Raw genomic sequence first — 22,271 nt, forward strand, 5'->3', positions numbered from 1 at the left:
GTCTTACTCAGAGTAACTATTCCAATGAAGAGCAAAATGGTTTGAAATCCATTACTGCCATAGATTATTAGTACAGCAAGTGTTTAAAAGTCTTCATTGTGAGTTTAAGTTAAACTATAGGTTCATGAATAGGTAGGGATGCAATTTTGCCCAACAAAGGACACTCATTTACCTACAAGAGGTTTTTTAAATACAACAAATGGATTTTGGGGCACCTGGGTAGCTCAGTCAGTTGAGCATTCAACTCTTAATTTTGGGCTCAGATCATGATCCCAGGGTTCCCTCTCAGCAGGGAGCCTCCTTCTCCCTCTCACTCTGCCGGCTACTCCCCTTGCTTGTGCCTCTCTGTCAATAAATAAAATCTTATAAAAATAAGTAAATAAATAAATTTATTTTATCAGATCCTGTTCAACTCATCATTTTAACAACTGGAGCCGTAAAAAGAGGAACAAAAGCAACATGCAACCAAGATAAATACAAAATATAGCTATTGCTTTCCCAATATAGATTATACAACTTAGGAGACCTGTTATAACAGGTGAAATACTTATTGACCTTTCCTAAATCTCACCTATTTGACCTTTCCCTAACTAAATCTCACAATCAGCTGAAAGTAGGACAAATGATTCTTGATTTTTCTTCATGAAAATGTCATTGCCTATTGAGTAAATATAGGAATGAATAACCTAAAATTATAAGCAATGTGGAAGTGACAAGAACCTTGGGAAAAAATGACTACACCACTTTAGAGTATGCAGTATGGACATATTCAGATATGTGTCCATTAGTCAAATACAGAGAAGAGACATCTAATCCAAATAATATCCTATTTAAAACGAGTGAAACTAAAAAGGAAAAAAGTTCAAGAAACATGGAAGGTTCAATCATGTCTTGGTGATTGACCTTCTAAGCAACCTAACACCAAAGGAAGATTCCTATGTAAAAAGCTGAATAGATGTGCCTACTTGAACACTTAAAACATCTGTAAAATTGTTTTAATCTCATTGTAAGTTTTCTTACACATAAAAAATTCATCAAATGGAAAATTGGCAATTCTCACAAGAAAACAGTAAGTGGCCTACAAATACAGGGGGGAATAAAATAAACCCTTAAACTCAGTTGTAATAAAAAACACAATAAAAGAGTAAAATACCCTTTTCTCTCCTTTAAACAAGGAGGGATTTTAAGTATAATCACTGCTATCTCTGAGAAATAAGAAAAACAGAAGTGCTAGAGAAAAGCAAAATTCTCCAATTTCAAAAAAGAAAGCCAAGAGATAAAAATTATGGCTTGTGAAAACTGCTTAACTATAAGCTTACATTAACACATAGCAATGTAACAACAATAAAAGAACAGAATTCATTAAATAAAGTCATGAAAAATAGTCTTAATTCTCCTATGAGTTTATTAGGTTAATTGTTCTTAAATTGGCATAGTAATTCAAAGTTTAATATCCTCGAAGGAAAGATGATGAAAGCATTCTACATATCAATATTGGTAAATGTATGGAGTACTGAACAACTGTATCCAATTTGTGTTAATGGATTAATGGCAACACAGCAGAAAACTGAGTCTTACACTTAAAAAAGGGTAAGGAAGAGAAAGTGTAACTACCATGATATGTCTAAAATATCATTATGTAGGGACACTTGGGTGGTTCAGTGGTTTAGTGCCTGCCTTCGGCCCGAGGCGTGATCCTGGAGTCCCAGATTGAGTCCCACATCCGGCTCCCTGCATGGAGCCTGCTTCACCCTCTGCCTATGTCTCTGCCTCTCTCTTTCTGTGTCTCTCATGAAAAAATAAATAAAATCTTTAAAAAAAAATCATTATGTAAAAGAATAGATGCCTACAACTTTGTTGCCTCACTGTAAAAATACAGGATTAAATGGTAGACATAATAAAAAATACTATCAGTTCAACAAAATAAGTTATAAGAGAACTACTCAAGAAACGGATGGGATGCCTTTTGGGGGGGGGGCGGGGAACGTCTTCATTAGAATAAGTAGACCTCATTACATGGGCATCACCATTTTGACGGAATGCTAGACACATACATACTACATTGGGTGGAGAAATTCTATCACTCTATAAAGATTCTCTACATCTGAAAAGTGTAATTTTACCCAGTGGCAGCTCTCTATTCAGATTTGGTTGGAAGAATGACTCTTCTGATCATTCATGCGAAGACTATAGGAAAAACACATATTTGGTCCTCATAGCTGAAGGGACACCATTCTAATTCTAGCCTGGCTAATATCAGTGTCTTTGTATTGTTCAGGAGTTCTAAACCTACTAAAAAGAATGTACAAGATCAAACAGATGAAAAATCTTTTCATAAAGCATTAACAGTATCATTCAGCACAATAATATTTTAAATACCCTATTCTAGGTACCAAAATCATCACTACTATATCCTCCTTATCAAACTACATGAAGTATATACATGAAATCAGAGGTTTTCAACATATGATCTGCGATCTCTGAGATCACTCTAAGAGGTCCATAAGATCAAAAATATTAAAAATAAATAATATTTAATGTAATAAATTTAATATTAGTATAATTTATTTTATTAAAATATTCTTTGCTTCACTCACTCACATCTTTCCATGAGTATAAAGTGAGTTGAGTTTTGCAGAAGCTACATAACATATTATGATATCAGAACAGACTGAATGCAGAAACACATATGGGCATCTAGTTGTCTTCTATTAAGCTAGATGTTGAAATAATTTGAAAAAATGTAATACAACTTACATTTCCATTCAATTATAATTTCATTCTCCAAATTGTATTTTTTAATTTTAGAAGTTATTTTTCATGTTACTTTTATTAATATAACACAGTATATTAGTGTTAATAGTTTAATATTAAAGTACATATTAAATCATTTAATGTATTAAACTTTTTATTTTAATTTCTAAAAAAAATCAATAAAATATATTGATAAACAACATAAAGAAACGTTCTAGGTGGTCCTCAGTGATTTTAAGAGTATAAAGGAGTTTTGAGAACAAAATGTTCCAGAACCACCATATTAAACCATGCTAATTATTCTACATCAAAATTTCAAAGAATGTTGGAATCATTCATTTATAATGCAAGTAAGTACTGAAAAAAAAATAGTCTTCCCTTTGAAGACAATCTAATCAAGTAACTCCTACTTCTTAGGATCAGGCACATGTACAGAACAGGTTAAATTCAGAAATGAACTTGCATGGGTCACGTAATACCATCTGTAAAGAGTCAAGAGATAATGCTAACAGCAAATGTCAAATCACAAATGCTATAAAAAATAAGCCCCATATGCACAAAAGCAAACTATGATCATATCAATACAACTCAAAATTCACTTTTCCTAAGAACTGATTACACAATAACTCCATCAATATTTACAACAGCATTAATAACTCTGCAAATAGCATTTAATATTGAAAAAGTACCAAGAGATATGTACACTCCAATACATCTTCAATAGATCTCTAATTTCTCAAGCATTCTTCTATTAACACCTTTTCTATTTTATCAAAGAATGTTAAAATAGTAACTCACTTCAAAAATTAAGTTCAAAAAATTTTCTTTAGAATTAGTGAGACTTAAAAAAGCAAATCAGGAAAGAAAATAGTAAAAATAGTAATTCTCTAAGACTTACCCTTTAGCATCATTTTATTACTTGATACATCTCTATATAAGGCATAAATACAATTTTATATACTGATCTATAGTGTACACACTCTAATAAAACTTTGATATGCATGAATATATGATACTCATTAATATGGGAGGCAAGAAACTAACATCTGAAAGCCTACATACAGTCTGTGAAACATACTAAGTACTTCATATATATTATCTCACAATTCCCCACAGCAAAATTCCTAAGCAGATATTTTACAAAGAGAGAGCTGAAGTCCATAAAGGCTTAGTAATTTGCCCATAGTCAACCGAGGTAGGCAAACAGAATTTGAGCAGGCTTTGTAAGAAAAGAAATTTCTTCAAATAGTCTTGTCAGTCAATGCCCTTCTCTTCAAAGACTCTAATTGCAGACCAGACGGAACAGTAGGCCTAGGTTCAGAAAAAAAGTCCCAGAATTTCTACCAGTGTTGCTTTATCACTTTAGGAAACATAAGGGCCTCAGTTTTGTTTTGTTTTGTTTTTCATCTTTATACAAAGGACTCTACTCATACCATGCAGGACTATGAAGAAACTGGTTATGTCAAGGGAGACAGCCTGGTCCGTGTCTATACATAACAGACACTGAAAATATAGCAGATTTGCTGTTACTAATACTACTTTCTAGGGGGAAAATCTATGTTCAAAGTTCATTACATGATTCCAGTAGGACTAAACTGACTGCTATGATTCTGGTTGGGCACATCAGTAGCAGGAAGGTGTCTGTACCAATCAGGGTGGGTCCCAATTGGGGGGGACCATGAAATGTTCAAGTCTTACTTGCTTCTGATGGCTAAAATGCTCTAACGTTAGTATTTTCTTTAAAGTAAATAAACTCCAAGGGCATAAAGAACCTTAAAGAATCTCAAGTCCAATCAAATTCTAAGGTTTAATCAGTGTAGCCTTAACTGGAAGATTACTAGGAGTGAGAAGTTAAAAGAAAAAAAGCCCCTAGAGGTGGGGCAGGTAAAGATGATGGTATTGAGAAACTCAATTGTATTAGTTCAACAGCCACTAAAACATAAGAGTATTCCAAATGTAACGAATTCTCTGCAGAAATACTAAAACTTATCTTTAACAAGATTTCATCCTTTCTCTTATTTCAGCCAATTCCATATTTGGAACTCTCCAAAAGGGCAAAACATTGTTTCTAATGAAACTGTGAGTTAGAGTAAATGCCAAAGATTCCTCAATATATTTAAAATGTTTTATCTTTCAAAGCGCCATATACCACAAAATGTACAGATCTACTTCTTGGCAAAGAAAGTACACCACAGTGGAGTCAGAATGTCTGAATTTAAATCCTGGATTCACTACTTATTCTGTGACCTTGGGGAAATTTCCCAACATATCTATATAAAATAGCTACCCTCTATTAAGCAATAATTCATAAGGCCAACAGAATATTTCCTTAAATAAGTACCAGCAAAGCAGAGGTAACAAAAAACGAGAAAAATGCTTTTAAAGACTGATGTTTGAAAAGGATTTCAACTTAACTATAATGGTACACATGAAATTTTATTAGACCTTCTTATATTTGCTTTCATATGATTTTTTTCTTTTTAATAATTTATGGGAGGGAAGGTAAAGTACCTCAAAGTGTAACCTTTTCAGTGCTTAGAAGTTTCTAACAAGGTTTAATCCAGCCCTGGATTAATGGTGTGATGTATATACAGCACTTTACATAATGCTTATGTCAAGCAGTAGTCGCTCAAATGTTGCCATTACTGTTATTACTATTGTCATAAGGTTATTTCTCTTGGGACGCCTGGGTGGCTCAGGCTCAGTGGTTTACCATCTGCCTTTGGCTCAGGATGTGATCCTGGGGTCCTGAGATGAGTCCCGCATAGGGCTCCCCGCAGGGAGCCTGCTTCTCTCTCTGCCTGTGTCTCTGCCTCTCTGGGTGTCTCTCATGAATGAATAAATAAATAGTATATATATATATATATATATATATATATATATATATTTCTCTTCACACATTTCAGGCTAGAACTTCTCTCTTGTACCACCTTTGGGGTAAATGTCATCATATGTACACATTTTTTTATTCTCATGCTTCCAATACTAGTTCAACAATAACATAAAGGTCTTTGGGGTAATAAAAAAAAAAAAAACACTTTAAAAAGTCAGTCTATAAGAACACTTTTTCATCGGTCATAAGGTCAGTAAACTAAATTCAGGGGCAGTCCAGGTGGCTCAGCAGTTTAGTGCCGCCTTTGGCCCAGACTGTGATCTTGGAGACCTAAGATCGAGTCCCGCATTGGGCGCCCTGCATGGAGCCTGCTTCTCCCTCTGCCTGTGTCTCTTGCCCGCCCCCCCTCTGTCTCTCATGAATAAATAAATAAAACTTAAAATAAACAAATTAATTAATTAATTAATTAATTCAGAATTGGGAAATCCTATGTTGAGAAAGAAAACTGCCTTCCGCATAGACAACTTTTTACATATTCCTTTTATGTTATATTTAACAATACATCCCTATGGTTCTGCTCAATTTCTGGAGCACGAGCACACAGTATAGTTATTTAAATATTACTATTCCCCAGAGTCAACTAATACCTCAATAAGAAATGGAAATTAACTATGCTATCATGTATACTGATTATGCTTTTAATTACACCCTTTCCAGGCTTAAAAGCAAGGAATTTAAAAGACAATAGCCAACACATAAGGCACAGAACACCTTACAGTGAAAATAACAATGGTCAAGAGTGACCATAATGAAACAATATTTTTCTATTGAAGCATTACTTCAAAAATAGAAGGAAAATTTGCTAAAATAAACTACAATTGCACAGATGGGAATCAAATATATAAAGTATGAAAAACATATACTGTAAAAATTTTTAAAGACTATCACAATAATTGTTTATTTTCATTTCACAGTTAAAAAAAGACCAAAACACTAATGAATCATTTAAAACTCCACTACTCAAGACACTGGTAGGTAGAATGTGAAATATTAGCTTACATGTTAAACTGTCCATTAAACACTGGTTGAAACATCACGGAACCAGATCATACTAGGTGTATCTCTAGGTTTTAGAGTGGCTCACAGTGTATCTTAACAAAGTGTATGAAGTCTTATTGTATCTGCTCCTTACCTATGCCCACCCTGTCTCTCAATCATACTGTACAGATTACAGCCCTTTAAACACACTGTGTTCTTGCTCACATTTAAAATATGTTCCCTACCTTTCTGGTCCACTTGAAGAAGTTAAAAATCTAGTCAAATTTTAAAACTAGGCTCAAGATTAACCTCTATGAATACTTTACCATACAAACCCCTCCATACAAATCTATGACTGGTTCTTTTATGCTCCCATTTTCTTTTTATTTTTTTTTTTGAAAGATTTTATTTATTCATTCATGAGAGACACACAGAGAGACAGGCTGAGACATAGGCAGGGATAGAAACAGGTTCCTCACAGGGAGCCTGATGTGGGACTGGATTCCCCAACTGGGATCATGCCCTGAGCCAAAGGCAGATGCTCAACTGCTAAGCCACCCAGGCACCCTTGCCATTTTCTTTCTATGTAAGTTCTTTCTTTCTATATAAGTTGACCCATGAACAATATGGGTTTGAACTCTGTGGGTCCATTTATATATGGGTTTTTTCCTCAATAAATACAGTACATGACTGTATATGTATTTTCTTCCTTATGACTTTCTTGGTAACATTTTCTTTTCTCTAACTTACTTTAAGAATATAGTACATATAAAATATGTGTTAATCGACTATATTTTAGTACATATAATACATATAAAATATGTGTTAATCGTCTATGTTATCAGTAGGGCTTCCATCAACAGTAGGCTATTAGTAGTTAAGATTAGGGGGAGTCAAAAGTTACAGGTTGACTTCTGCGTGTCAACGCCCCTAACACCTGTACTGTTTAAGGATCAACTGTAGTATCATAATACCTATAGTATTTGAGTACACTTATGTTATGTCTCCTCTTATTAAACAATGAATTCTTTGAGAGTAAGGTTGCTATCTTATTCATCCTTCTATGTTCAATAACTAGCACTGTACCTCAAACATAATAAGGCAATAAATCTATGATGAATGGATGGATGCGTGAATTAAGTTTGACCTTGTAAGGAGGCAGATTATGGGAAAAAAATCGTAAGAACTAAAAAACATTCTCCCTCCAAAAATCAGATTCAGTTACTACTCAAAAATTGTGCAAGGAAATAAGAAATATGAACTTTACTGCAGATACTCAGAAGTGAAAAGAATAGTTTTATGACTAACTCAGGAAACAAAATTTCCATTAGTTATATAAGTTTCAGTTTACTATAATCATAATAAAATTGCAATGTATTCAATTATGATCATCAAGTATCAGTAGAATTTTCTTTATAAATCAAGATTTTTAAAACAATACTACTATTTTCAGAATGTTGGAGCAAAACTATCTACGAATGTGGACCATATCTTGATATAAATTAAATTGCAAAAAAGTCAGGATAAATAGACTGATCACAGAATTAACAATACAGTAACTTACTCCCAAACTAGAGTTAATCAGCATAATACCATTACCATGAGGTCAGTCCTCCAATATCTGCTTAGCTAATTCTCTAAATTAATTTTTCTTTGAAAAAAAAACTAGTATTCTTTTCCTGTATTCCTGATACTCCATGTGATTTAAAATAATAAAAACAAATAATAACCACAGTTTCCATGTCATGAGTATTTACTAAATGCTACTTATCATTTCACATACAGATATGTCATTTAAGGCTTATAATAATTCTTTTATCTTTGTATTCACACCCTATGAGACAGCCCAACAAGAAAACAACCTCTGGAAATTCAATTACCTAAAATCTTGCTACCAATAAAAGTTAAAGAAAAAACTGTCTGATTTCAAAGCCTCTGCCCATTCTACAACAGTATGTTACTTCTCTTAATTCTTCTCTTAGTTCTTCACAATTCTCTGTTAGATGTTACTCATCTAATATATCCAGTATAAAAAAAATAATATAATAATAATATATCCAGTATAAAAACTGGGTTGACATCATATTAAATTTAAAACAAGAAAGGAATGTAATGCCAGTATTGAGAGAAAAACTAAACACTTTAAGATAAACTTGTGTAACTGTAAGAGTAATTCATCATTTTGAATAACAACTAAGTCGTGGCATAGAAAGGAATTAAAATTATGTTTTCCTTTGTGTGTTAAAAAAATTTATATAGTTCTTTACTAAATTATATAAAGTACTCCAATTATTTCTAAATCAGTCTGTTTTTCAGTTTATTCTTTCAAACATAGAAACTAGTGAAAAATATTTTTCTAAATCAGTAAGTCATTTAATATATAGATAAAATTTTTAATACCTTGAAATTTCTTATATTTTTATCAACGAACTCTTAAAAATATAAAACACTATACAAACATTAACAATTATTAGTACAGTAATCATATGACTCATCATTCAAACCTATACACTGTTTGAAGAAAGGGCCCTACCGACTATTATAACAACAACAGATTTAAGTAGGACTGTTTCAATAACCAGGACATGTGGACACCGTAACTACCACTCTCTAAGTCTTCTATTCATTAACACTCACAGTCCTCTTATAACTGCTTAGTGGAAAGATATACATGCATACTATCTAAACCATTTCGCTACCTATTTTACAGCAGCACAATACTAAACTATGTACTAAATATCCATGTTTTAAAACGCTATTAAGATAATTCACATTAGGGCAGCCCAGGTGGCTCAGCGGTTTAGCACCGCCTTTAGCCTAGGGCGTGATCCTGGAGACCTGGGATAGAGTCCCATGTAGGGCTCCCTGCATGGAGCCTGATTCTCCCTCTGCCTGTGTCTCTACCAATCGCAATCTCTCTCTCTCTCTCTCTCTCTCTCTCTCTATATATATATATATATATATATATATATATTTCTTATAAATAAATATAAGTAAATAAAATAAATAAAATATTTAAAAAAAAAGATAATTCACATTAATATAAGACTTCAATAACTTCCACAATACCTCATTCTGAAGTTCATCACCACTTTTAACGGAAGCAAGCATATCATATAAAGTACAGCAAAGATCTTCTATTCTTGTTGCTTCAGCCATTTCATTTAAAGTTGCATTTAAGTACTTCTCAACTTCACACCACAAAAAGGAGTCGTTTGTTTTTTCCACAGGCTTGAGCTCTGGGGTGGAATGCTCCTGAAAATGTTCATTCAGAAACTTCTTATAATCAAGGCTTATAGTTTTCTGGGATTCACCATTTATCGGCAGTTCGTCAAAGTGGTCCAAATCATGCATGTCAAATGAAAATGCTAAATTTTTACCAAATAAAACTCTATCACCATATTCCTCTTCTGTCATCTGGATAAGAGCAGTAAGATTGTCTTGATGAAAACGGGAAGTAATTCGATTAGTAGCATTACAAGCTGCAGTGGCAGATGATGATGGAAAGGGACCAAACGTCTGTTTGATAGCCTTTGTCTCTTTGTGACCAACACAGTCCTTCAAGTGAAATGTCTTGAAGAGAAATGCAGCCGCACTTTCAATCGCTTCTTTCCCATTATCTATTCCAACTATTTAAAGATGAAAGAAACAATATTAGTTCAAGTGAATCACAGTTCAAGTTACCCTCTTCAAAAAAACTATTACAAATCTTCTTCCAGGTAATTACAGCAGTGAAAAAATATATTGATAAGCATAATCAATTTAGAAACTGAAAAATCCCTTTAAGTCCATTTCCAATTTCCCAAAGACCTATATTAGGTCAATAAACCATTATCAGTAATCATTCTCTATCTAGAAAGGAGAAACTACCTATTGACAATTCTTTTACCTCTTTCTAAAAAAAAGTTTGTGTTAGCTAAAACTTATCTCAAAGTGATTTTTATTTATTTTTTAAAAATTTTTATTTATTTATTCATGAGAGACACAAAGAGAGAGAAAGAGAGAGGCAGAGACACAGGCAAAGAGAGAAGCAGGCTCCATTCAGGGAGCCCAATGTGGGACTCGATCCCGGGACGCCAGGACCACGTCCTGGGCCTAAGGCAGGCACTACACCGCTGAACCATCCAGGGATCCCCTCAAAGTGATTTTTAAAAACTAATTTGATGGGCTAGTTAAATAAACCAAAATAAGGTATAAGATATGTCTGAATTATTGACTTTTGGAGCTAGAAGAAAACCTCAGGAGAGCTACAACTTCCTTCCCAATTTGTACTGTAAATCTGAGATGGCAAGAAATAGATTTCTGTAGTTTTCACTCAAAAACATTTAATATCAGCAAGGATGGACATAAAGAGAATCTTTTCAAATAAACTTAGCCATATTATAAAACATTTAAAAGAATCTGCCTCTTGTGGGATGTTTGGGTGGATGGCTCAGTGGTTGAGTGTTTGCTTTTGGCTTAGGTCGTGATCCCGGGATCCTGGGACTGAGTCCCACATTGGGCTCCCTGTAGGGAGCCTGCTTCTCCCTCTGCCAATGTCTCTGCCTCTCTTTCTGTGTCTGTCATGAATAAATAAATAAATCTTAAAGAAAAAAAAAAAGGAATCTGCCTTTTAAAGGCCAGAAATAAATTCTTTACCAAAGTAAGAGGAAGTAAAGGAGTAGCCACTAATTTAAAGCATTAATTTCTCATTACTGAATTTTCTCAAATAAAAATAAAGGAAAGAATCTGTATTTGTGGAGGATCCCTGGGTGGCTCAATGGTTTTGATGCCTGCCTTTGGCCCAGGGCGTGATACTGGAGACCCGAGATCAAGTCCCACATCAGGCTCCCTGCGTGGAGCCTGTTTCTCCCTCTGCCTGTGTCTCTGCCTCTCTACCTCTCTCTGTCTCTCATGAATAAATAAATAAGATCTTTAAAACAAAAAACAAAAATGAACCTGTATTTGTGTCATAAAATTCAAAGAATAGTCTTAGAGCAGAAAAAAAAAAAAAGAATTTTAATCTGCAGAAGGTCCCCAAGTCATTGTGATTGACCTTGTGGAATAAAATTGGTAATATAATTAATACTAGTGTCTTTCTGAAACCATGACTGCAATTATATCAGTGATCACAAATCTCGAGCAGCTTAGTACAGCTTGATATTCAATCCAAACTCTTATTCTTTGTTTCCAAGTCACCCTAGAAGCTGATTCCATCCTTTTATTCCAGCCTTTTTGGCCATTATCCATTTCCAGTCCAGCCAACATGAATTTCCTAACATCTGTCCTATCCTATGCTTATTTCCATATTTTTATATAACCTTCCCCAAAACCTTTGGTTGTTCAAATTTTACCCATGATTCAGAATCCAGCTTAAGTGCCTCTTTCAGGGTGAGTATAATATTGTGTACAATGTGGTACTCTCTCAGTTTTTAGCCCAAAATAGGTGTCTCAATAGAAATATGTTGAATTAACCTAAACCCAGGCCTCAATGACACCAGACTAGTGTTTTTACACCATACCACACTGCCTCAGTAATTTTTTATGGATATGTACACATATGTATAGAAGACCAACAATTTATATGAAGACAATTTTAAAGTAGCTATTACTTCTAATTTCCTCAGGTATAAAGTCTACTTGGGTGATTATAAAGGATTTACAAAGCAGTATGGGATATATAATTATTCTTTTATTATTTAGAAAAATACATGACAAAAAAGTTCTATAAATTAAGTGATGCTTTAAAATAATTAATTGAATAACATTTATGTACATTTTACTTAGTCCTTAAAGAACCTGGGTTTTGAATAATTTAGGAATTGTGATAATTCTGCAAGTAATTCAACAGAGTTGGGACTACTGAGGTCTAAGCAAAGATGGAACTTACATTTTTCAAACTCACTTTATATCTGACACTGTAAACATATTCTTTTGTAAAGATATTTTACACTTTGGGATTTTTCTTACACAACTTGTAAGAACTTTTACATTAATTCATCTCAAATCTTCCTAACAAAATTATCTTCTTCTTACAGATCCTAAAATGGAGACTCAGAGATAAATAACTTGGGATGGATCAAATAACTAGTTATCAAATTAGTTGTTTGATATCTAACAAACTATGTTATCAAAGATGCAGGGCAGATTTCTAACTCTTTTTTTTTTTTTTAAAGATTTTATTTACTTATCCATGAGAGACTCAGAAAGAGAGGCAGAGACACAGGCAGAGGGAGAAGCAGGCTCCATGCAGGGGGCCCGATGCGGGACTCGATCCCAGGACCCGGGGTCACGCCCTGGGCCGAAGGCGGCGCTAAACCGCTGAGCCACCCGCACTCCCGGAGGTTTCTAACTCCTAAACAAAGTGCTTCTACTACACCATACTGATTCCCTATAAATTCCCAGAAAGTAGATTTACCCCTAATTCTCATGTACTAAATAAATAAATCGCTTTGGAAAATAAAGTAATAATCGGGACGCCTGAGTGGCTCAGCGGTTTAGCGCCTGCCTTTGGCCCAGGGCGTGACCCCGGGTCCCGGGATCGAGTCCCACGTCGGGCTCCCTGCATGGGGCCTGCTTCTCCCTCTGCCTGTGTCTCTGCCTCTCTGAGTCTCTCATGGATAAATAAATAACATCTTTAAAAAAAGAAAAGACAATAATAAATGGGAAAATAGTCTTAATTTCTTACCACAAGTGGAATTAACTTAAATAGCATTCTTTCACTCACGGTAAAGTCTGTTACAGCCATACACTGCATTCACTAAATCAGTGCAGTGGAGCCATCATACATCCTGCCAGAAATGACCTCCATAGTGTAAGTGGGAAGAAAAGTCACGAGGAACAGGTCTGAAGAAAAGTAACTGTAGACTCTTTGGGAACATCTACAGAGATCAAAAACTTTTTTTTTTCAGAGTTTCAAATTTTTAAATGACTACTGACATATCTATTTGGAAAAAAAAAAAATCTCCAAATGGCTTACAAATGTTTACGTTAGACAGCGGCGCTTCACAAACGCGCAAACCCCTTTCCTGACTATTACCCCTCCTTCTGCACAACCTACTCCAGCGCATCTCTGACGAGGACACGTGTTCACACCGCAAACTGGTTTCTTAAAGGGGAATCGGCACCGCGCCAGCCGGGAAGTCCGGGCGGTCGTTTTCCACAATAGTGGCAAACCGCGTTTATGGCCATGCTGGGCTTCCCAACAGGGGGACGACGAGGTTCCCTGGGGCGCGAAGACGCACCGCGCCGCCTCCCGGCCGCCGCACACGCGTGATCCCCGCCCCAGCGTGCTGCGTCCGCGCGTGATGACGTAGTCAGCACAGGACCCGGGACGTTGGCCGGCGCCCCGGGGGAGGAAGGCCGCTCCCGCCCCGCGCCCGGCAGCCACGCTCCTCCGCTAGCACCTGCGCACCCATGGAGCCGGCACCAGGATCTCTTGGTGACTCAACCGTAGGAAAGGTGTTTGTGAAGCACGGAGAAGACCTCTGAGGGGGGAATGCAATCGACGTCTGACCTGCCCGGGGTCCGGCGGGCCCCACGTCTGGACAGGAACGGCGGGAGGACGGAAACCTACGGGAGATCTGGGCGCTTCGCCATCGACCCGCTGAACCCGAGCCTTACACGTAAAGCGCCCCCGGGACAGGCGAGAGAGACCTCGGCAAAGGCGCCTGGTGCGCGCCGCCGGTGGAAGCCTGTAATAAGCAGTCCCGTTCTCACACCGTACCCCAAGTTAGACTTGTGAGATTAACTGTGAGGATGCTGTTCACAAAGAACCTCTTCATTTTTATGTACGATGTACTACTGGTTTATACTTCATGTGCAATGTAAAACGGATAAACTTTTAAATGATTATTAGGCGAAAGCTCTTCGGTCACTTAACACCTGCTCCCAATTTTCAAGCCTTTTCTAGTTCACAGGACTGCCTCTGCTCATCTTTCTGGATGGATTTTTACGAAGCTTACTAGTTTTGTCCTCAAGATAAAGTAGCAGTAAAGAATAAAATACACACTAAGCAATCAATTGTCAAAAACTTGAATGAAACTGAAGATCTCCAGACTTAGCAAAGCTAGTCTAGATACCTAACCACTTGCTTGGATATCAAATTTTCTCTCCATAAAACACTAAGCAAGTTAGACTGTGTAAGTCAGAAAACTGGCTCTTATCTCCAAAACTAGCACTTCAACTGCAACACATTTAAAGAGATACTTAGAAGGTCACTGAGATATTCTGTGTTAAAATAATAAATACTTGCCCTGCCTACCTCACAGTTACATTGAAAGAAAATGAGATGTGAAATGTACAGTGAACTGTGGATCTGTAGATACAACTGGTTACTGATTAACATTACAAAACACATTTTTAAAATCAGAGTTGAGGGAGGAGTATCATAAATCATTCTTAACACAAAATGTACTTCTGTATTTCCTTTGACAGCAAAATACTAAGAAAGGGCTGTAAATTTTAGCTTTTAACAAATAGCCTACTCCTTAAGAGCTGGGGAATTCTTAAAAAAAAACGAGTAAAAAATTTTAATTGAAAATTGAATAAAAATATCCATCAACTGCTTGCAACCTTAACTGCTAATAATCAGTTTAAAACTTGTCAACAAATGAGTTCCTTGACCACTTACATCTTCAATGTTTAGTAGAAAATATTCTATCTTTTATACTTAGAGTTTTATACTGAAATGTTTAAAGCAAATTTACTTTTCCATGTTATGCAAAAACTGAAGAAAACTGAAGTGTTCATTTTACCAAACACCTGATCTACAACTGTAAATACCATAATATTATAACCCTGCATCAGTGCCAACTGAAGTTCATTCCATTTGTTAAAAGTATCACCAACACAGCCAAGCTGCTATAAACATATTACCTTCAGAGATTAGCTGATTTTTTAAATGATGACAAAGTTTTTTACAAATATGTATAGTATTTGTGCCATAAACTTTCCTAACCCAGCATTATATATAAAAAAGTACAAAAATAAAGATTCCACTTAAACATACACTATTCCATTCCCCCCCCCATTCATTTTTTCCCTTTACATACTCCCCTCCAGTGCCTCTTGCTGTACTTTTTAACTAGTATCTAAAATTGTCTAAAATGAATCTTGCAAGTATTTTCCTCATGTTACAGAGAAATTCAGATATACTGAGATTAAATAACATACTAGGACTATAAGAGTTAGAATCATGTGTCTCCTTTTTATATTATACCATCTTTCAAATGATCAAAGTATCAAACAAATTTATCATGTAATAAAGCATCTATCATATGACTTTTTGGGGAATGAACTAAACAGTTTATATCATCTAAACTTAAAATTACCGGGGCACCTAGGTGGCTTAGTAGTTGAGCGTAGGCCTTTGGCTCAGGTCGTGATCCCAGGGTCCTGGGATCGAGTCCCACACCCAGCTCTTTGTGGGAAGCCTGCCTCTCCCTCGGCCTGTGTCTCTGCCTCTCTCTGTTTCTCTCATGAATAAATAAATAAAATCTTTGAAAAAAAAAAAAACCTTAAAATTACCTAAGTAATTTAGTATAATGAGCTTCATTTATTTCAGAGTATAACTGCATCAAAGCACCTCCATCAAAACTGTACATTAAGTAGGCCTAGTATTCAAGAAATGTTCAATATAATAAAGGAGTTGCTTAAATTTTAAAATTATTCCTGCACTTACACAAATATTACAGCCCTCAGGGTGAGCAAATAATTAAAGGAAAACAAGCAGAGAAACCTACTTGGTAGAGAAAAAGAGAAGTACAAGAGATCGAAAAATAGTCCAAAACACTTCCCTATGTTTTAAAGTCAGCTATTCAATTTTATGTATATTTACTAGAAAATGTGAATACTCATTTACAGTATAGACTTCAAGTCAGCATTCAGCCACTATATTGCCATCTCTAGTACTATAAAATCCTGCATCAAATCACAATTTGACTTCCCAAGCAACCAGCTAACATAAAAATAATCAAGTTTATATATATAAAAGTTTGCTACAGTAAAACCGTTATTTTGAGCATCACTAAGGAAACTGTACCTTCCTCCAAACAATTCACATACCTCACTGAGATGTAACTGGCATTTTAAACCTTTTTAATGTCCAAGGGAAAATATTAAAAAAAAATGAGGTATACACTTTAGTTCTGTATCCATTTATCAGATGCTTAGTATATGCTTGGCAATACTATAAAGAAAATCAACTGCAACCTAAAAAATGCCTCTACTAAGGAATGAAGGGCAAATTACTTAGGAAGTTATAATCATTTGTAAATGAAGAATAATATAAAACTAAAACTTCATAAACTGAAGATTTGGTCCTATTTCCAACTCTTGCCATTGCTACAATGTCCATTCGATTGACAGCTATTTTGCCATATCCTCAAGTAATGTGAACTGCCTGTTTATACAGCTGATACATCTGCAGAGTTGTCTATTATTTCATTAGGTTATTCAGCTCTTTTGTAATTTCTCTGGTGAAACAGACATAAATTTAACAACTTTGACCCTAACCATTTAAAACAATCTAAATCTGTCAGGATTAAGCAAGCACAACTTCTGCCCCTTTTGCAAAGTTCCTTCACATCACTGAGCACTTAGGTTTACCATGACAACCACAACTATTTCTTTACCAAAGGCTCCTGATATAGCTAGATTATAAGAAAATTATTTACTGACAGCCATTTACCAGGTTTTCCTCTAGACACTCTGAAGTACTGCCTCACATGACAACTATATAAAATAAGAATTACCATCACTGTTATAGATGAGAAAACGGGATTAGTGATATTAAGTAGCTACTCACTAATAAACAACAAAATTGAATCTATTGATTAATAACTTTAAATCATCCTAAACTATAGGAAATAGTTTTATGAAAACAAAAGAGAAAAAAGTATGGGATAAAAAATATAGTTGTGAATATTCCAAATATTAACTTAATGGATCCACCCATTTATCTAAAATTAGACAATAGTCAAGTAGAGTTTATTCAAATGAAAAGGTGGTTTGATTATCAGAAAATCTAGCAACATAATCTACTCTCAAAAAATTAAAGGAGAAACTACTAGTGCACAGCTATGATGGCCAAAAGTGGAGCAGGGAGTGAATAAAAGGCAACAAACATGAGGGAAAGGCCAAGCCATTAGAGTTTTGGGCCCTAACATTACCAAGTTACTGAACTCTATGGAGGAAGTTTGTGAGATGAGAAACAATTAAACCCACTTGGGGGATCCCTGGGTGGCGCAGCGGTTTGGCGCCTGCCTTTGGCCCAGGGCGCGATCCTGGAGACCCGGGATCGAATCCCACATCGGGCTCCCAGTGCATGGAGCCTGCTTCTCCCTCTGCCTGTGTCTCTGCCTCTCTCTCTCTGTGTGTGACTATCATAAATAAATAAAAACAAAAATTAAAAAAAATAAATAAATAAACCCACTTGGTCTCTGTTACCATAAGTAGGCTTTTTGGTATTTGAGCTGAATACATTCCTAATACATATTTATGAATGTATAAATATGTAATAAAAGTAAACATGAGAATAATAATACAAATTTATTTATTATACTTATATTGGTTACCAAAGGCTGAGCAGGGTCCATAAGGAGTTCTGACCATATCATTAAGATTTTATTTCTTAGGGGTGCCTGGGTGGCTCAGTCAGTTAAACATCTGCCTTTAGCTCAGGTCATCATCCTAGGGTCCTGGAACTGAGCCAGGCGTTGAGCTCCCTGCTCAGTGGGGAGTCTGCTTCTTCTTTTCCTTCTGCCCTTGTCCCTTGCTGGTGCACTTTCTCTCTCAATAAATGAATATAATCTTTAAAAAAGAGATTTTATTTCTTAAAAAATAAATACTGAAAGACAGCCAAGTGTTAGGATGAATTGTGAATACACAGGCATTTGTTATATTTTTATCAGTCTGAAATATTTTGAGAAAAAAATGATAATATGAAAAGCATAATTATGTTTTATTGAAAACAAGAACATATACAGTATACATACAGCTCAAAGAATTATCACAAAATGAATGCACCTGTTTAATTTGGATAACTACTTTATATAGAGAATATTATTAGCTCCAGAAACTCCCAAATCCACTCTCAGTCATTACCTGCTTCCTCAAAAGTAGCCACAATCCTGACTTCTGAATCAGGATCAGTCATACCTAGCTCTCAATTTCACATAAACAGAATCATCATCATATCCGTTCTTCTGTGTTTGGCTCCTTTCATTCAACATTATAAGATTCCTTTACAATGTTACATATAGCTGTTGTTAATTATTACTATAAGGTATTCTATGTATCATACTTCACCCCACTATTTAACAGTGAATTGCATTGTTTCCACTTTAAGGATATTACAAATAATGCATTGATCTTTTGCGTACATTTGCAGATATTTTTACTGGATATTTATGTACGTATTACTGGATAGTATATACCAAGACTCAACATTTCATTTGTCCTTAATTTATTAAAAAAAAATGGTAAATTGAACACCAATAAAAATTAATGAAAAAAAAAAAACATTTCATTTGTCCAACCACAACAGATACTGTCAAACAGTTATTCAAAGCAGTCACATCAATTTAAAAGTCAGTAGTGGATGAGAATTCTTATTTCACAATCTTGAGCCTGACCAACAATTGGTATGTCATTTTTTGTAATTTCAACCATTCTGATGTGCATGTAGCGGCATCTCTCTGGTTACTAATAAGGTTGGACCTTTTCATGTTTACTGGCCATTCAATTATCTTCTGCAAGGTGCGTGTTCAAGGTTCTTGTTCCTTTTTATATAGGATTACCTTTTCTTATTAATTTGTAGGAGCTCATATTTAATAGATACAAACTCTCTTTTGGGTCATATTTGTTGAAGCTATATTCTCCTATTCTGTGACTTGTCTTTTTACTCTCAAAGAATTAAAAAATATTAGTTTTAATGTAGTCCAATTTACCACTCATTTCCAGTGCTTTCTGTTTACTATTCAATAAAATTTTCCATATATGAAGGTCCTGAAGATATTCTTTATTATATTTTAGAGGATTTATTTTTTCAAGTTTCATGTTTCATTTTATAAGCTGTTAGTTATTTGTACATGTATAATTTTTTCATATGCATATACAGTTGATCCAATACCACATACTGAAAAAACAGCCGTTTCACTATTTGATATCCTTATTGGTAAAGAAAGAGCCCTAATATCTCTAGGTCAGTTTTTGCACTCTACTCCATCCCACTGGCCTATTTGTCTATCCTTAAACCAACATATCACTTCTAATTTACTGATCTTTGTAAGTCTTAATATCCAGTAGAGTCAGTGTTCCCTCTTTATTTTCCAAGGTTGACTTGGCTTCTCTTTGACTTTGAATTTCCATGTAATTTTCAGATTATCTTTTCAATTTCTACACACAAATGCATACCCTCAAACACAAACCTGCTGAGATTTTGATTAGGATTGCACTGAATCTGTAGGTCAATTGGGTAAAAATGGTGTCTTATAATAATGAGTATTCCAATCCTTTGTCTATTATTGCATTTATTTAGGTCTTCTTTAGTTTCTCTAATATTTTAGTTTTCCAAGAGGAAATCTTGCTTATTTTTTAAAAAATTTGCTTCTAGATATTTGATGATTCTTAATGCTTTTGTGAAGAGTATTTTAAAAAATCTGCTGCTGGTAAGTAGAAATAAAATTGATTTTTATATTGACCTTGCTAAATTCATTTTCTGAAGATACAGCTATGTGAATAATGGCATTTTGATGAATCTTTATATTCTTTTTTGCCTTTTCAGCAAAGAAGGACCTTTAGTAAGTGAGAAAAAGAAGTGGTGATGGGCATTCTTGTCTAATTTTCTATCTTAGGGGAAAAGCTTTTTCAACAAGCATCATTACATATGATGTTTAATCTAGGGTTTTATATTATTTATCAAATTAAGAATATTCTCTTCTATTCCTATTTTGCTAAGAATTTTTATAATTGATTTTAGATATTCAAAAAATGTTATCTACTAATCATGTGATTTTAAACTTTTATTACATGAATCACACTATTTTTCCCTACTAATCCAGTTACCTTTTGTACACTCATGTACATTTGTGTTCCTTCTCACACACACATTTCACATGTATTTTTTTATTGATCCTTTTGACAGTATATTGCAGTCTTCGTGATATTTCACTATAAACACTTCAGTATGCATCTTCCGAAATCTAAGATATACTTACATAGCCACTAAATCATTGACTCACCCCAGATCTAATATTACGTAACGATATCCAGAGTGTACAGACTCAAATATCTACAATGGTCCCAAAAATATCTTTATTTTTTTCCAATTCAGGATTCAATCAAAGAGAGTACATTACATTTAATTGTTATATGCTTGCTTGTAACCTTCTTTAATCTACAGTAATAACCTCATGTCTCTTTAAATGACATTATATGACATACTCCAGTAAAGCCATCAAGGCATACAAATTTCTTTTTGTGAAGGTTTTTAATTACAGATTCAATTTCTTTCAGTCAAATATTCAGATTGTCTAGTTCCTCTTTTGGCAATTTTAGTCATTTTTGTCATCTTAGTGCTCTGAATCTGTCAAAAGCTCTTCTCTTCTTCTCATTCTCCTCTTCTCCATCCAGCTTTCCTCTTCTGGAATGGACAGTCACCTCTAGGAAAAAGTGGCCTAGCACCAGAATCACATTTTCTGGGTTTACGTATGCTTCCAGGTCTCAACCCCATAATTCTTCATTGCTTTGATAGACTTTGTCGTAGTTACACAAATTTTATATTTTAGTTTTTCTAGTTATTCTCAGCAGAGAGCTGTTCCAAATTAACCTGTCTACTAATTTCTGTGAAATGGAACTCCAAACTTTTTTGAAATCTACAATTTTCAAGGTAGCTACCTTTCACAAATACTCCTGAAAAACTTCTTGCCGTATCCAATACACAACAGGTTTTTATTATTCTAAATATGTAGCCTTAGTTCCATAGACAGAATTCCCACGTCCTAGTGTCCTTTTAAGGTTCCTTTTCCATAAACTGCTTTCCACTCTCAGTTTTGATTCCTCACTTTTTTTATAGTACAATTTAAGTTCCTTTACAACTCAAAAAACATAATGGATTACCAAATTCCCTAAACCACACTTTGTAAGTCACTCCTGTCCAACCTACATTTTGAGTCATATTTTTCTTAAAGACAAAGTTATGAAAGGTAAAATGCATAAGAACATTGAAACCCAAATAAAGCAGGGATTATAAATCAGAGAAGTCAAAACAAATAGGACTGTGTATGGTAAAACAACATGTATACTTAAAAAAAAAAAAAAAAAAAAAAAAAAACTAGTTCAGTTCTGAGTCCTAATCTGTATTTTGACCAGAGTAAAATTATTAGATCATTCTGTTCTGGCTCTGGGAGAGATTCAGTTATACAGCTGAGTAGGGAACTACAGGGTCTTTCTACCGACCTTTCCTCTATTCTTGACCCCCATTCTAGTTTTTCTATCAATACTGTAGAAGTCTTATCAGCTTCCTGAAATGAGAATTTAAAACTCTAAGTAACAGGGGATCTCTGGGTGGCTCAGCAGTTTAGCGCCTGCCTTTGGCCCAGGGCATGATCCTGGAGTCCCGGGATCGAGTCCCGCATCAGGCTCCCGGCACGGGGCCTGCTTCTCC

The 22,271-nt window shown here is 34.9% G+C and overlaps 1 protein-coding gene across 2 annotated transcripts in view; it reads right to left on the minus strand.

The window, feature by feature from the left end:
• ASCC3 (activating signal cointegrator 1 complex subunit 3) overlaps positions 1-22,271 on the minus strand; it is a 349,769-nt gene that overhangs the window by 303,453 nt on the left and 24,045 nt on the right. For both annotated transcript variants that reach the window (XM_055329663.1, XM_055329664.1), the window contains exon 4: positions 9,695-10,254. In XM_055329663.1, the coding sequence (XP_055185638.1) occupies positions 9,695-10,254 (560 nt within the window). The remainder of the gene's footprint in view (positions 1-9,694; positions 10,255-22,271) is intronic.

The sequence above is a fragment of the Nyctereutes procyonoides genome, unplaced genomic scaffold, assembly GCF_905146905.1.
Source record: "Nyctereutes procyonoides isolate TBG_1078 unplaced genomic scaffold, NYPRO_anot_genome, whole genome shotgun sequence".
Lineage (NCBI taxonomy): Eukaryota > Metazoa > Chordata > Mammalia > Carnivora > Canidae > Nyctereutes > Nyctereutes procyonoides.